Genomic DNA, 17,571 nt, shown 5'->3' with positions numbered 1-17,571 from the left:
GTATCAGATTAGAAAGTATCCCCCGCCCCCACATGAGGCACAGTAATGGCAAAACTAATAGGCACACAATATCAGTGTGATGAATGAATGCATGACTACATTAAAAAATGAATGAAGTTAGTAAACACATAGAAATGTTTGCAAGAGAACTTTTATGTAAAGGTTGCACCGCACCCAGACTCACACATAAAGATAGTACGCTGTTTCAAATCTGTTCACTTCCCAAGGAGGCTGTTCATTTCTCAGGCAGGTAGGAAGCCCTGTTTCTAGAGCTTTTTTTGAAAGCATCATTTCAAACAAACCTGCTCGTCTGGGTCCAACTGTTTCCCAGGTGGTGGGAGATCATCACCAGCAACTGTGGCATCTGGCTCTAGAGAGCCAGCCTTGCCTGTCCTAGGTGCAAACAAGCTTCTAACATGTTCTTTCTCCACTAGGCCCGCAGTCATGATGCAAGGCAGGCCCCGCAGGGCTCTGCAGCCACGGAGTCGACACCCCTGGTGCTCCCGACACGGGGCCCGTCTCGCCGCTGCTCTCTTCCTCTGTCCCAGTTCCCTGAAACCTTCTCAGGACCCTCTGCAGGACCATCTCAGACCCTCCGTTCTAATCAGGATCCACCTTTTCCCAAAGCAGAACAATCAGCTAACTCATCTCCTGGCTCAGAGATGAGGGATGTATAAGGCTCTTCTTTCCTTCTGCTCAGACCATGGCAAACGTACTAGTTAAGAAGCTGGAAACGGGGAGCTAGGATGGAAATGACATAATGAGCCCACTCGCTGGAACATGAGACAGCCTTTCAGGCAGGAGTTGTCACTCACTCACAGACACACACACACACACACACACAGACACACAGACACACAGACACAGACACAGACACACACACACACACACACACACACACACGGAGTCAGGAGGGATAACAGAGTTTATAAGACTGCATGCATTCTCTGACTGCCCACCAGGTGCTGTCACGTCCACTCCGACTCATGGCGGCCCCCCCGTGTGTCAGAGGAGAACGCTGCTCCATGGGCTTTTCAATGGCCGACTGTTCAGAAGTAGATCACCAGGCCTTTTCTGAGGTGCCTTCTGGGTGGACTTGAACCTCCAACCATTTGGTTAGTAGTCAAAGGCGTAACTGTTTGCCCAACCCAGGAACTCCTGAGTCTCTGCTTATAACTCCTTAAAAGCAAGTATGCGTACGTACAAGGACCCAAAATAAAGTAAATATAAAAAAAGTTACTATGTCTGAATGATACCCACTGCTGTCGAGTTGACTCCAACTCACAGCGACCCTATAGGACAGAGTAGAACTGCCTCATAGGGTATCCAAGGCTATAAATCTTTATGGACGAAGACTGTCACATCTTTTTCTTGCGGCTGGTGGATTCTAACCGCTGACTTTTGGTTACCAGCCGGGCATTTAACCATTGTGCCGCCAGGGCTCCTGTGTGCATGATACCTGATAAACATGCTCGTTACATGTCCATTATGACACCAAAACATTGTGTCAACAACAGATAAGACTCCGAAGGAAAATTCCCAGGCAGACTATTTACCACAGTCGAAGTTAAAAGGATTACTGGCTGGATGACTTACCATGTAAAGCTGCCAAGTCAAAACGTCCGCTCAGTAGGTTGCGCCTTGATCTGATAATGTGTTTTCTAGGTCAAACATAAGGAGCCCTGGTGGTGCATCTGTTAAGCGCTCAGCTGCTAACCCAAAGGTTGGCGGTTTGAACCTACCCAGTAGCTCCCCAGGAGAAAGACCCAGCCATCTGTTCCCATAAAGACTACCGCCTGGGAAACCCTCTGGGACAGTTCTGTTCTGTCACATGGGGTCACTACGAGTCGGAACCGACTCACAGGACACAGCAATAGCAATAGGTCAGACACGCTAGAGAAGAACTGTACGGCCACTTACTGTTGTGGGCGGTTTGCATGGACATGAAATGAAGAGACACCTTGGCACTTTTGAGGCGCGTCTGTCCCCAGTAGGAGATGGCCTGCAGTTCCACCATGTAGCTGCTGTCCGGCTGCAGCCGCTCCAGGATCACAGAAGGGTGGGACTGCAAACGAGAGAGGATATATCCAGACTCACTGTAAGCCCCCCGGACCTCTCGTCTTCACTGCAGAAACGCACACGCGCTAGAGACATTAGGACGCATCCAACTCCTCTAGCTTACGTGTGTCTACGATTTTGTAAGTCCAGAAAGTTTTCTACATCTTTAGGGTCTGAAAAATGATTTCATAGAAAGGCCAAAACATATTTTTTTCTAATTATGCTCCTAATCCAATGAATGGATCTTCCCAGTTCCCGTGGGAATAACTAATTCGGCACCCGCTTGTGGACTCTAGCTTGCAGAGTAAAGAAAGCTGCTTCTAATGAACAGGGGCTATGTTGGTACATTCTGTGCCCCGTGATGGTACCTGGGAAAAATAGGCATTGGGAGCAGTTGATTTCTTTGAAATCTATTCCAAATCTTCTGTGAGTAAATTCCACCAAAACTTAGAAAAAATATCAACCAGAAAAAATGCTGGAAGATTTTTTCTGCCATCATGATTGTTAATGTCACTCTTAATGTGTGTGACGTTCAATATTAAAGGAAGCAAATCAAAACAACGTAACTGGCCAATAGCCTGAAGCCGCACAGGAATCTGTTGACTAAGGTCAAGAGGTCAAGTGACATGTCCAGGCGAATACCACTAGTTAACAGTGAAGTCAAGGCTGGAGTCTGGGTCTCTTAACTCTGAACTAAGTACTTTTTCTAGGGTAGAAGGGTCCCTTATGAGAACTTGTAATTAAGGGACTAAAGTTGCTGTCTTAGAATCCAAAACCCATACCAATATATGCTACATGGGATGATATCACATGACTCTTGGGCCAAAGGAAGACCTGTGTATAAATGGTCAAATTGGTGTGCTGTCTTTACCAGAATCCCTGGGTGGTACAAACAGTTAACACGCTTGGCTGCTAACTGAAAGGTTGGAGGTTCAAGTCCACCCAGAGGCACCTCAGAAGAAAGACGTGGCCATCTACTTTCAAAAACTCAGCCGCTGAAAATCTTATGGAGCAATTCTACGCTGACACACTTGGGGTTACTTACTGGTTATCTTACGAAATGGGAACTGACTGATTCCCAAGAAGAAAGGAAAGTACTTTCTCAGGTTCTTTTGTCCAGGCAGTCCCCGACGTAGACGACGCATTCCAAGTTAGGACTAACTGCGCTTACGATGGTGTTTTTGTACATTTTAGCATCAGTAACACGTACTAATACAATGTTGCAGCACATAATCTGCTGATGTTATCCTTCTCAGATGTTCACTCATAGATGTTCAATGTTACGATTTATAAAGACACTGATAAATAAAAGGCAATCATAATGAAAACAAACAAAACCGAAGGTATTCGACTTAAGTCAGAACCGACTTACAATGCAGTCGTCAGAACGAAACCCCATTGTAAGTCCAGGACTACCTGAATTCTTCTCATTTCCAATTCTAATTCTCATTTGACCAAACATTCATATTGGGAACTTCAAGGATTCACATGACATATAGCTTTCATCTTGTGGACTGAAAAATACAAGTCACTCAAAAAAGTGACCCATGATTTGGGTTGCTCTGGGTCTATTTCCAATTATAATTGAATTTGCTGTTCGCATAGTATTTACCTGATTGATCTGTGATAGAAATGAACTGCAAATTATCCTACTATCCCTTGATGCTATTGGGTTATTAATGGATGTGGCAAGAGGGGGTCAGCACTTAATCTATGACATTTTGTTTTAGATTTCTGTGATTCCACAACTTCAGCTCTTCAGTTATTTCTATGACATAGGTATGCAGTACTAACCATCGCTTGGTGTAAAGCCCTTCATAATAAAAGATGGAACTGCCAGAAGTTTCCTTAAAATTAAAAATCAGAGCGTGACGACTAACTATGCGTGATGAGCACTTTTGGAGACACGTTCTGTAATACTAAAGGGCATCTTTAGTGCCAACAAAAAAGCCTCATCTGTTTAAAAGCATCTTTAAACATTTGTCTATTTCTGGAGTCACTTTTGTCAATTGGGGGGAAGGTGTTCCTGTAAATTTTGTAATAACCAGGTAAAGAAACACACTAAAAGAATCTGAATAACGCCTTTTACTGCAGTAGCCATTTCATACAATTCAACATGCTGACTGTCACAGAGATCTCACTGCAGAAAATGGTTCAATGAAGATTTTATTTCCTGGTATCTCGGTAAAAAAAAAAATTATAAATTCTTTTAATCAGTGAGAAAAACATGGTATCAAACACGCACATTCTAAGCCGTTTAGTGTTCCGCTGATGAGATTACAGATGGAAACACCACGCGACAGAAGAACCAGGAACATTTGCTTTTCAATCTGCAAGAAACTCTAAAAAAAGATCCAACTGTACAGATACTCTGCATTGTGTTATTGTCAATTGCTAGGCAGGCAAGATGGAAATCATTAAATTGTTCCTTTGATTGCTGGTCATGGCTGCCATTTTGATAAGAGTACCAGTGTCAAAGGAGCCCTGGTGGTGCACTGGTTAAGCGCTCAGCTGCTAACTGAAAGGTCGGCGGTTTGAACCCACCAGCTACTCCACAGGAGAAAGACATGGCGGTCTGCTTCTGTAAATATTACAGCCTTGGAAACCCTATGGGGCAGTTCTGCTCTGTCCTGTTGAGTCGCTGTGAGTTGGAACCGGCTGGACGGCAATGGGGTTGGTTTAGGAATCTCCAGGTGGCACAAACTGTTAAGCACTCAACTACTAGCGGAAAGGTGGGTGGTTAGAACCCACCCAGAGGTGTTTCGGAAGACAGGCCTGGCGATCTGCTTCTGAAAGATCATAGGCTTGAAAACCCTACAGAGTAGTCAGTTCTACTTGCACGTGGGGTTGCCATGAGTCGGAGTCAACTGGATGGCACCTAACTACAACAACAACAGCTCAAGGACCTAAACTCAGTGGCTTTCACTGTAAAAAGACAAAACTGTCAACATGCTCTCTATTCTCTGAACTCCCCCATCAAAGCAAAAAAGATGGAGAGGTTTCAACTCTTCCTTCTTTTGGTTCAGCAAAGACCACCTATCAGGTCATTTGCTGTGAGTTCAAACGTCCCCACCACCAAGAGCTCGACTCCTCCTTCTGGTTCCCACTCACCCCGTCCGTAGTCTTTCTCCGCTTCTTTTTCGTGGGAACAAGGGACTTGCTGCTCACCGTCCAGCTCCAAAATACCTTGTAGTGATGCACGGGAATATCTGGTTCTTCGGGAAGATCCCAAACAATCGTCACTGTCACACTCCCGTCACTGTTGATGGTGGAGTTTGCAAGCCGGAGATTAGCTGGAGCTGGTGGTGGGGACGGATCTGAAATCCCAGTCAAAGGACAAGCCGTATTAGTCAACTACCAAGGATGACCACAAAACGGAGACAGTCATACACGGAAATCCCAATCGCGTCAAGGCCTGAAGCATTGCTCTTCAAGTGCAGAAAAGCTGCAAACAGGCACTAAGCAAAAACAAGTTGTCATGGAGTCGACTCTGACTCGTGGTGACCCCATGTGTGTCAGAGGAGAGCTGTGCTCCATGGGGTTTTTAATGCTGTGATTTTTCAGAAGTAAATTGCCATGCTTTTCTTCCGAGGTGCCTCTGGGTGGACTCAAACTATCAACCTTCCAGTTAGCACCCAAGTGTGTTAACCATTTGCACCACGCAGGGACTCTGAGTACTAAGATTTCCCTTTTTATAGGATCTTAATACAGTCTATAAAATACAGCCTTAAAATACAGCCTATAAAATCATAAGATATGACATTTTAGTCCAATTTTGTAATATAGAATGATCCTTCTAGGCATCTCCATACCACCATAATCCAGGCAAACTTCCGTTGTCTTGAAATTAATAGTTTTCTATAAAACACATTAAAGTTCAATGCAGATTAATTGGTCTAAACAGATAAACAGACCTGAATCACTTTTATAAATTCTGAAAAGGAAAAGATAGAAATCCAGTTCAGACAAATAACTGTTTGTATCATAGTAGCTTTTGATCCTTGCACCAGCCAAGAGCAACAGAGACTGATGAGCAAAAACAAATGATGCCATTTTTTATCCACATTACAAACTGGGTGACTTATGGATGACATCCATTTTTGTAATTTTACCATTTCTGGTTTGTCTCATAAGCCAAAGCCTTTTCAGCTGTCGAGAGAGACATTAAGTTTTGGAATTATTACTCTACAAATCCCCATTTAAAATATATATACATGAAGATGACCAAATATATGTTAAGCTAGAGGGTCTCTCCTTCTTGTTCTGCCACAAACTGAGCAAATATAGATGCCTCTTGCTACACATGATTTACAGAGATTTTGTTTTCAAGATGCCTGCACACACACACACACAAAAAGGAATGCTGTGAATAATTCTAATACTACCTGCATGGAGGTGCAAAGAATATCTTGTTGCTGTTAGTTGCTATTGAGTTGACTCCAACTTGTGGTGACCCCATGCGTTACAGAGTAGACCTGTGCTCCATAGGGTTTTCTTGGCTGTCATCTTAACAGAAGCAGATCACCAGGCCTTTCTTCTGCAGTACCACTGAGTGGGTTCAAACCACCAGCCTATAGGTTAGCGGCCAAGCACAAACCATTTGCACCACGTAGAGACCTTAAAAAATACCTAACTTGATATACGTAAAGATGACTGGAGGAGAACGGTCCACGTCCGTCCTCTCAGGATAGCCTGAGTTTTTTGAATGACGGAAACAGCAGTTTTTATATATATATTTTTTATTTTTCTCTAAGGTATATAACGTCTGAAGTTTTCGTTAGTCACTTTTAAAAATGGGAAGGTTTAGTACTTGGTTTTTAGGCAAAGGAGCTAAACTGAAAGCATATTGATAATGTAAGTTTCAGGTAAGGGGCTAAGTTCAACTGATACTACGGGATTAGGTTAATCATGTGATTCTCAGATAATCAGTATTAATTATCTCTTGGGGGATCCCAAGACTCACTCTGGGACATGCTAAGTCATCAGTGAGTCCAGATTGTGCCCAGGAAGATATATGTTTTAGGTAAACACACAGGATTTATGACGTAGATGACCTGCCAGACAGAGCTGAAAAGCACCGCATCTGTGGAAACATACCAAGAGGTCTAAACATCACTTAGTTTCCCAGAAGCAGGAAAGCACCTGTTCCTGATATTATAATAAAAAAAAAAACAAAAAAACTGTTGCCATTGAGTGGATTCCGACTCATAGTGATCCTATAGGACAGAGTAGAACTACCCCATAGGGTTTCCAAGGAGTGGCTGGTGGATTCAAACTGTCAACCTTTTGGTTAGCAGCCAAACTCTTAACCACTGTGCCACCAGGGTTTCCTCCTGATATTATAGTGATGAGAAATACACGTTTCCCTGCTTTGCAGGTTCAGCAGGGCCGTCTGAGGGACTCACTTCGGTCATCAGTATTGACACCATTGATGACTCCCTTCCCTTTGAAACGCATTCCTCTCTTGGGTCCCAGGCCACCACAGTCTACCGGATTTTCCCCTCTAGCTTCTCCCCTGGAGTCCCTGGGTGGTGCAAACAGTTAAGCACTGGACTAGTAGCCAAAAGGTTGGTGGTTCAAACCCACCCAGAGGTGCCTCAGGAGACAAGCCTTGCAATCTGCTTTCCAAAGCACACAGCCTTGAAAACCCTGTGGAGCAGTTTTACTCTGCGTACACGGGGTCGCCACAGTGGGAATCAACTTCACCACAACTGTCAGCAACGACAGTGACTCCCCACGGCACCGGGGCCCAGCAGGAGAGCATCCCAGCATCTCAGCGGGACCTCTTCGCTCATCATCTTCGCCCAGTTTCTAGAGATTTCATCCAGACTCTCACTCTAAAACCATCTTCACGTGGCTGACTCGCAAGTCTGCCTTCAGCGTAGACTGAGTCCCTGAACTCAGACTGTAGGATTCAAGGGCCTTCCCGTTGGCTCCGCTGGACGTCTCACAGGCATCTCAAAATGGTCATGTCCAAACCAAAATCAGGATGCCTCCCACCCCCATGACCTCCCCATGCTCCATCCCAGATGACCCCATTCTCTTCCAGCTGTGCATCCCCAAAACCTTGGAGTTGCATATTTCCTTTTCTTCCACGTCCCTTGAACAAATCCTGTTAGCACTACCTTCAGAATATATCTGTAATTGAACTGCTTCTGGCCACTTCCAACACCTGGCCCAAGCCACCACCATCTCTGGCTGATTCCCACAAAGGCCTCCTAACAGCTGTCATTTAACCACTGGCCCCGCCTCCCTACTGCTGCCTGCTGGCTGGAGCCAGGCAGTTCTTTACTACACTAACCACATCAAGGCTCTCCTCTGCTGGGAAGCCTCCAATGGCTGCCTGCTCACTTAGAACCCAAGTGTCTGGCATCATCCCAATGCCTGCATGGTCTTTCCCCATGCACACATCACCTCCCAAACCTCCCTTCCTTGATCCCCACTTGATGCCTCTGCTCCAGCCACACCAGTTTCCATGGTCCTCCTCAGAGAGAAAACCAGAGTGGGGCTTTGGCACTGGCTTTGCCTGAAGACGTTCCCCACAGATGTCTCCGTGGCTGGGACCTCATCTGCTTCAGTGCCTCCTCAGACGTCTCCCTGTGTTAAACAGCTGCAAGCCCCCTCCTTCTCCCCCAGACACCTCCCCGTGACTTCCCTCTGTGTTACTGCTCTCCACAGCCTTACCACCAACTGACTTGTTATATAAAACTGGGTGTTGGAGAATCAACACCAACTCATGGCGACCCCATGTGTGTCAGAGTAGAACTGTGCTCCACAGGGTTTTCAATGGCTGGTTTTTCAGAAGTGGATCACCAGGACTTTCTTCCAAAGTGCCTCTGGGTGGACTCAAACCTCCGACCTTCTAGTTAGAGGCTGAACACATTAACTGTTTGCACCAGAGTTATTTTATACCTTGTCGTTTATTCACTCACTGTCTGCCCCCCTCCCTATAATGAAGCTTCATGGTGGGAATAATTTTTATCCTTTTTGTCTCTGCTGTATCCCAAGAGTTGAGAAGCATGCCTAGCACATAGTAGGTGCTCACTATACATTTGTTCAGTGAATGAATGAGTGGACAACAGCGTTCTCCTAAATGTTAACTTCAATTTTTGAGCTGATATTTCGGTGTCAGTTTTTAACCCTGCCCATTGGAATAGCTAAATCATAACAAGATCATCAACTGAACTGCAGAATTTAAGGAGTGCTACTCCCGGCTCAAAATAACAGCATCAAAAAGCAAACATTCCTTTCTTGTTGTATAAGCCAAGCATTAACCTACAAAAAGGAGTTACAGACCTAATCTGCAAATGAATCATCACTTCAAGGGAGGAGAGAAATGAAACTATGTGAAGAAAATACCAGCCATTCACGTTTTCAGTGACGTACCTGAGTATCTACATGCCAGAAATAAGTCATTACGTGAATTGTCCACATACTGTAGGCTCATAAGGAAAAACTCCAGACCACTTCCTCCTCTAAATAAATTCCAGCATTTAGAGAGTCCAGTAGTCCTGGGTATTTCGTCCTCTTCCTTAATCTACATATCCACTGCATCATTATTTACTGCCCTGGAAAAATTTCTTATGCGCTAGATGTGATCGGAGTGGGCCCTGGTGGCATACCGGTTAAGCACTCAGGTGTTAACCAAAAGGCTGGCAGTTCAAACCCACCTAATGGCTCCACAGAAAGACCTAGCAATCTGCTTCCGTAAAGACGTAAAGATTTCAGCCTAGGAAACTCTACCGGGCAGTTCTACTCTGTCACATAGAGTCACTATGAGTCAGAATCAACTTGATGGCACCTAGCATCAACAACAGATGTGATCATAATAATCCAGAATAAAATGATCTAATTTGCAAAAATAAAACAGTATATGGGGAAATAACACTTATAAAATATGAATTAATATTTGTTTTTTTTTTAATACTTAAAAGTAAGGCTCATTTTGACTGTTTACAAGACAGTGCACTTCCACCGTCCAGATGCAACATCTCACGTGCTTTCTCCCCAAAATAATCATATATATATACATACGATAACATATATATATACATATATATATATAGTCCCTGGATAGTGGGAACGGTTAATGCACTCAGCTGGTAATTCAAAGGTCAGAGGTTTGAGTCCACTCAGAGGGGCCTTGAAAGAAAACCCTGGTGATCTACTTCTGAAACGTCAGCCACTGAGAACCCTTCGGGGCACGGTTCTATTCCGACACACATGGGGGTTGTCAGGAGTCAGAGTGGACTCCACAGCAACTGTTATACATATACAGTAAAACCTGCGAAAGCTGGAACCTGTGTAACGCGGGAACCTGTCAGAAAAGGAAAACGTCAATATTTTCCCCCAGCAAAGCAAGTGATAGGAAAGTGGTAAGACTGTGCCCTGTCAAAAGCAGAAAACTTGCAAGACCCGGAAAAACAAGGCAGTCCCATTGAGTTCCTGCTCTCACAGGTTTCGCTGGATAGACTATATCCATTGCTGTCAAGTTGATTCTGACTCACAGCGACCCTATAAGACAGAGTAGAACCGAAGCAAACTGCCACATCTTTCTCCTGCGGAGCAGCTGGTAGATTTGAACCACCAACCTTGCAGTTAGCAGCCGACTGCTTAATCACTGCGCCACCAGGGCTCCTTATATATACATACATATACTTATGCACAGAACAATCCCATATTATGGTAAAGCCCTTAGCGATTATTTATTTCAAGTATTTTCTTTTTACCGGTAAGGGTATTAGGGTAGAGAGGTGTTAATGACTTGCCCAAAGTCATTCAGGTAATTTGTGGCTGAGGATCAAGAACAGAACGAAGGGAGAAAGAAGCAGTTAGGGTACCAAGAGTCCAACACACCTACCCGCGCTACACGCTGTTCATGTGCTATGTTTCATTAGCATAATGACGGACCAATGTCCCCATAGAAAGTGAAGACTTAATGCCCTTTTATGGGGAAAGTGATCATTGAGTAACTTTTTCTGTTAAGGTGTGAAGAGAATAAAGATGTTTGGCTTTGCAGACCACAGAGTCTCTGTGGCAACTCCTCAGTGCAGCCATTGGAGCTTGAAGCATCCATAGACAAGACGGAAGCAAATGAGTGTGGCTCTGTTCCAATAAAACTTTATTTACAACAACAGGTAGTGGACCAGATGTGGCCCACAGGCCAGTTTGCCAACCTCTGGTCTAGCGTATTTCAAAAGTAGTGATACCCTTAGCTTTACGAAACTTAGCATGAGCACTAAGTTTATTTTTTATTTTATAAACACACAGTTGTGTTTTGTTGATTAAATGTTGGCATTATTGTTCCCATTTTATATATAAGGATTAGATAGTTTAATTCACTTGTCAAGAAAGTAGGGTGAGGAGGGTCAGATGCACATCAGGGATACTGGGGTCCAAGACCTGGGCTCTCCCAACTTCCCTCTGAGGGTTAAATCAGAGCACCCCCAGCCCCCCACCCCAGCTCACTTCTCTTTTTGCTTCACTCTACTCCCTCTTTACCATCCTCATGATTATCTATAGAAACACACTGCAGAAAGCAGGCATGCTCTCAAAGATAACTGAATAGGAGGGCTACAGTATCTTCCCATTTGTATGCAATCTGAGTTCCAATGCAAAACACATTGAGTATTTATCTTGCATATGGGAGTTCAGCCTTGGAGGAGAACAGTGCCTTTGATTAACAAATGTCTGGGTTGCTTTCAGCAGAGGAAGACGGAACATTTGGGTTTCTGAAAGACAGATTTAAGGTTTCAACACGTAGCCTTTTGCGGTTCACGCCCCAAGTGCGAAAGTCACACCCGCAAAGGTTTGGCACAATGGAAGGTCTTCGCGCCTCTGGTGGGTACGGTGACAAATCAAACCACCTCCCACCCCTGAGAAACGCAGGTCCACTACTGTCCTGATGTGACATCTCCTGGGAAAGGGGCGCCCTCATCTGTGCCAGGAGAAACCCCAGCACCTTCTGTGAGGCGGGCTCCTCCAGGTTTTCAGAATGCGCTGTTCGTTGAATACGAAACCCTCCCCCTGCAACTTAAAACAACAACTGGTTTTTGAGTCAAATAATCATAAATAGCCAGGATGCTCCTTAGAAGCGAGGATGGCGAGGCTGCCTCTCGCTTCCTTTGGACACGTCATCAGGGAAGCCGAGTGTCTAGGAAAGGGCATCACGTGTGGTAGAGGGGAAACAAAAGCGAGCGACATTCTCAGGGAAATGGATCGACATCACAGCTGGACAGCGGGCTCACGCAGACCAACAACCGAGAAGATGGCACAGGACGGGGCAGTGTTTCGTTGCTGGAGACAACTCAACAGTAACCAACAACAAGTATAAACAAGTATGTAGACACAGAGACGGGCGCAGAGGCACGGCAAATACTTCAATAAAATGAATGTCGATTGTACTTATCTGATTTCCACAAATCCTGTCCAGAGATCAAATGTCCCACTGAAATGCTTCCTAGAGGTAGCTCTTAAAGTATTTGTGATCATAAGAAATAATATTTTTCAAGCAATGAGGTAACTATGTCACAAGTTCTTGAATTAAATAGATTAGCTGTAATATGAAAGACTTTTTTATTCCCCCACCCGCCCCACAAAAAAACACCCTGCAGTATCTGAAGCCGCATTGCAGGCAAATTTCCAACCATGAAATAGTTTCAAGACATCCGCACAGCCCCGGCCCGCCTCGGCACACCCGGAGCAGCTGTGAGCAGCAGGAGAAGTCACGGGTCCCCGGAGAACAACAGGGGGCTTTATGATTGCCAGGGACGTCTGTTCTGGGTTTGCTAACACTCCGTAATGTACGCGTAGGATAACATCCATGGGGATACTTGGACGCTGTGAAAACAACGCTGCCTGCTCCCTCTTCCTCTTTAATGGAGCCTATGCACATGGGGAAATAAGGGAAAGAAGATGTATGCAAAACTTACAACTTGGAGGGAAGTGAATCTAATAACTAAAAGATGATAATACCCATTGCTGTGGAGTCGATTCTAACTCACAGTGACCCTATAGGACAAAGTAGAACTGCCCCGTAGGTTTCCAAGGAGAGGCTAGTGGATTCGAACTGCCGAGCTTTTGGTTAGCAGCCGGGCTCTTACCCACTACGCCACCAGGGCTCCTTGGGGAAGTGGGGATTAGCAATAAAAATATACAAAAATGCTCTTCAAGAGGACGAGGAAAAGTCTGAAACCGAGGTAGCCGTTTATGATTAACTTAGAACTCTCTGTAGAAGTGAGTATACTAAGGGGTTAGGGTTAAGCAATGGGAAAATAAATTAGTTAAAAGGAAATTAACCTAAAACTGTAGCCAGTCCTTTCTGGAAAACCACAAGACCAATTTGGTATTTAAGCACAACCAGAAGGAAGATAGCGACAAGACATTTGGCCTTTCCAGGAAAATCCAGATTCGATGGAGCCCATGAGAGCCAGCCAGTGAGCCTCCGCTAAATGAAACCTGTTTCTTTTTTTGGTTTTTTTCTTTCTCACTTTCATTGTAACTTTTACTTTCAGAGGTGTTAACGGTTGGTGGAACAAACCTCACCCCCTTTCCCTTGAGCCAGCTTTAAATGATCAAAGCTGGCCCTCCACCCAACCCAAATACATTAGCAAACTGCTTGCTCTTTGTATAGACTTATTTCCAAGGCAGTAATTCTTTCTTAAAGCAATTTTAAACTCCTAGAACAATTATCACTGGTTGCGTTTCAGCTCTGGGGTATGCCAGGGATAAACGCGCTGTTATTGAATGAAAATGTACCATCCTTTGAAACATTGCAATCAACAGTAACATATTTGTTCTATTGCCTGCTTTTATAAATACGCCTGAAATTCTTATTTCCATACATATTTCATTGTGAGAGGCGTTTAAGGTTTTAGGTCTTAGACTCTTGCAAACCAAAATCATCTGCATCCAATTCATAATCGAGTCTATGTTTTCCATGGAGCTGCGTGACAGAATGATGGGCGCATAGAAGGATCAGCTAAATGCTTCAGGATCGTTCCTGTACGATGTATCTCTTGTTGTTGGGGGCCGTCAAGTCAATTCTGACTCATAGCAACCCCGTGTGACAGAGCAGAACTGCCCCAATAGGGTTTTCTAGGCTGTAAAAGAAGAGGAATTGATGCCTTTGAGTTATGTGTTGGTGAAGAATATTGAATATACCATGGACTGCCAGAAGAACTAACAAATCTGTCTTGGAAGAAGTACAGCCAGAGTGCTCCTTGGAAGCAAGCATGGCAAGACTCTGTCTCACATACTTTGGACACGTTACCAGGAGGGACGAGTCCCTGGAGAAGGACATCATGCTTAGTAAAGCAGAGGATCAGTGAAAAAGAGGAAGACCTTCCATGAGATTGATTGACACAGTGGCTGCAATAATGGGCTCAAGCGTAACAACGATTGTGGGGATGGCACAGGACCAGGCAGTGTTTCGTTCTGTTGTACACAGGGTCGCTATGAGTCGGAACCGACTTGAGGGCACCTAGCAACAACAACAATAGCAATCTTTCCAAAACAGAATACTAAGTCTTCTTCCACAGAGTGGCTGCGTGGATTTGAACTGCCAACCTTTGGGTTAGCAGCCGAACGCTTAACTGTTGTGCAACTACGGCTCCTTAGGATGTATCTAAAGGACGCTTAATTTCTCTCAGGATGGTATCAAATCTTTCCCTGCCCCACTCGGTCTCATCAAGTCTACAAAGTCCTTTTCTGGGAAAAACATTTTTAACAACTTTACTGAAATATAATTTACATACCATAAAAACTCACTCCTTTTATGTAGATAACTTGATGGTTTTTAATATTTACTGAGCTGTCTGTCCCTCACCATCATCCAGTTTTAGAATGATTCCATCACCCCAGTAAGATCCTTCATGCCTTATGGGTAAAAGTAAAGGCAGAAATAAAGCTCTGTTTGGTGTCTTTGGCTTCTCCTTTCATTACCTGTTTTCCTCAACTTCAATTCTATCAGGATGACCAGTGTCCTTAGGGCTACAGCATCTACTGCTTAGAACAGCCTGTGTGTGGAAAAGAGCCTGTCTTAGTTACCTAGTGCTGCTATAACAGAAATACCACAACAAACAGAAATGTATCTTCTCACAGTTCAGGAGCCTAGAAGTCTGAATTCAGGGCACCGGCCCTAGGGGAAGGCTTTCTCTCTCTGTCGGCTCTGGGGAAGGTCTTTGTCTCTGTCCAGCTTCTGTTCCTCAGTTCCTTGGTGATCTTCATGTGGCGCGTTATCTTCCCTTCCATTTGTGCTTGCTTCCATTTGTGCCTGATCTGCTCTTTTTATATCTCCAAGGTGATTGGCTTAACACACACTCTACACTGCCATGGTCTCATTAACATAGCAAAGAAAGTCCTGTTCCCAAATGGGACTACATCCACAGGTGGAGAGGTTTCCCATTTATAACACATATTTTGGGGGAACACAATTCAACCTCTAACAAGGCCCAAAACGTATCAATCCCATTGAAGTATAAATGATTACACCCTTTCTGGAAATTTCTGTAATCTCAAAGAAAAAACAAAGGCGTTCCCTTAAACGTTCTCTTCTTTCAGTCACTTCCATGTTTGTCAATGCCAATGCCATTCCTTCAGCAGCTCAGGACAAGAGAACCTTGGAGTCATGCTTAACTCCAGCCATTTCCTAGCAGCCACCAGCAAATCCTATCATACTCACCTTCAAAGCGCATCCAGACTCAATTCCCTTCTAGCTTTACCCAACTCACCATCACTTTTCACCAAGAATATCGCATTAGCCTCCTGACTGGCATTTCTGCTTCGGAATCCCGTCCTATAAAAACCTAAGTCACCTCATGTCAATTTTTTGCTCAACATCTCCCAGTAGCTCCTCCGTCTAACTCAAGAGTAAAAGCCACGCTCTTTACAATGGCTATGAAGGTCCAAGAAATCCACTTCCTCCTTTTGCTCAGGCTTCCTTTCCCACTCCCTTCCTCTGATCTCCTGCTTAACCCACATCAGTAAACCACCTGCCCTGGAGGGGGTCCAACTCACGGCAACCCATGTGTGTTGGAATAGAAATGTGCTCCACAGGGTTTTCAATGGCTGATTTTTCAGAAGTAGATCACCAGGTCTTTCTTCCGAGGCACCTCTGGGCAGACTCAAACTGCCAACCTTTTGGTTACCAGCTGAGCACCTTAACTATCTGCGCCACCCAAGGACTCCTCAGCCTGCACACTCTTCTGCTATTCTACAAATATGGCCGCTCACTTGCCTAGGGACCTCTGCAGCTGCCATTTCCTGGGCATGGAACGCTCTTCCTTCAGATGGTTGCAAGGCAGCCTCCTTCAGATAAACCTTCATTGGCCACCCTCCCTAAAACTGTACTCTTCCCCCTACACCTGTTCTTTATTTTCCTCCTTATTAGTTATCACTAACAACCCTACAATATTTGAGTGTTGGTGGGAGGGGCCACTGAGTTCATTTTCGACTCATAGTGACCCCTCGTGACAGGATATAATCTTTACAGGAGCAGAGCCAGGTCTTTCTCCTGTGAAGCCAATGGGTGAGTCTGAGCAGCCAAGTGCTTAACCCCTGTGCAACCAGGGCTCCTATACTATTTACTTATTAATCTTGTTTACTGTGTCTTCCCACCTTCAGTTACAGTGTGTGTGTGCGCGCGCTTGGGTACATGTGTGTCTGTGTGCATGCACGTATGTACAGTTGTGTACGTGTGTCTGTGTACGAGTATGTATGTACATATGTGTGTGTATGTGTCTGTGTTTGTGTGTACATATGTATGTATGTCTGTATATGTGTGTATGTCCATGTTTGTGCATGTATATGTGTTTTCATGCATATGTGTATGAGTGTGTATATGTGTATGTCTATGTTTCTGCATATGTGTTTGTGTGTACGTGTGTATGCCCATGTATGTGTGCGAGTAGGTATGTGTCTGTCTGTGTGCATATGTATATCTGTACGTGTGTTCATGTATGTGTATGTGAGTATATATGTGTTTGTGTGTGTGTATGCCCATGTATGTGTGCGAGTAGGTATGTGAGTGTGTCTGTCTGTGTGCATGTGTATATGTGTACGTGTGTTCATGTATGTGTATGTGAGTATATATGTGTTTGTGTGTATGTGTGTACGTGTTTGTGTATGGGTTTATGTCGTGTGTGTATGTCCATGTATACATGTATGCATGTTTGTGCATGTGTGAGTGTGTATGGGTTTTTGTGTGTATGTCTGTGTATATGCATGAGTATGTACATGTGTGTTTGTGCATATGTATGTGTGTGTATATGTTTGTGTGTGTATGTGGGGTGTATGTCCGTGTACGTGGATGAGTGTACGTGTCTGTGTGTGTACGTGGGGCACGTGTCCGTGTACGTGGACGAGTGTATGTGTCTGTGTGTACGTGGGGCGCGTGTCCGTGTATGTGGACAAGTGTACATGTCTGTGTGTGTACGTGGGGCGCGTGTCCGTGTACGTGGACGAGTGTCTGTGTGTGTACGTGGGGCGCGTGTCCGTGTACGTGGACGAGTGTAC

General features: G+C 44.6%; 1 protein-coding gene across 1 annotated transcript in view; it reads right to left on the bottom strand.

The window, feature by feature from the left end:
* The window catches only part of ANOS1 (anosmin 1), a 194,642-nt gene that overhangs the window by 39,432 nt on the left and 137,639 nt on the right, over nt 1–17,571 (bottom strand). The window contains exons 7-8 of the mRNA XM_004385193.1: nt 5,170–5,375; nt 1,921–2,065 (exon numbers count right to left, since the gene is read on the bottom strand). Coding sequence (XP_004385250.1) covers nt 1,921–2,065; nt 5,170–5,375 — 351 coding nt within the window. The remainder of the gene's footprint in view (nt 1–1,920; nt 2,066–5,169; nt 5,376–17,571) is intronic.

The sequence above is a fragment of the Trichechus manatus genome, unplaced genomic scaffold (genome assembly GCF_000243295.1).
Source record: "Trichechus manatus latirostris isolate Lorelei unplaced genomic scaffold, TriManLat1.0 scaffold00134, whole genome shotgun sequence".
Classification (NCBI taxonomy): domain Eukaryota; kingdom Metazoa; phylum Chordata; class Mammalia; order Sirenia; family Trichechidae; genus Trichechus; species Trichechus manatus.
The sequence above is the reverse complement of the archived record's forward strand: the minus strand, read 5'-3'. Positions and strand labels throughout refer to the sequence as shown.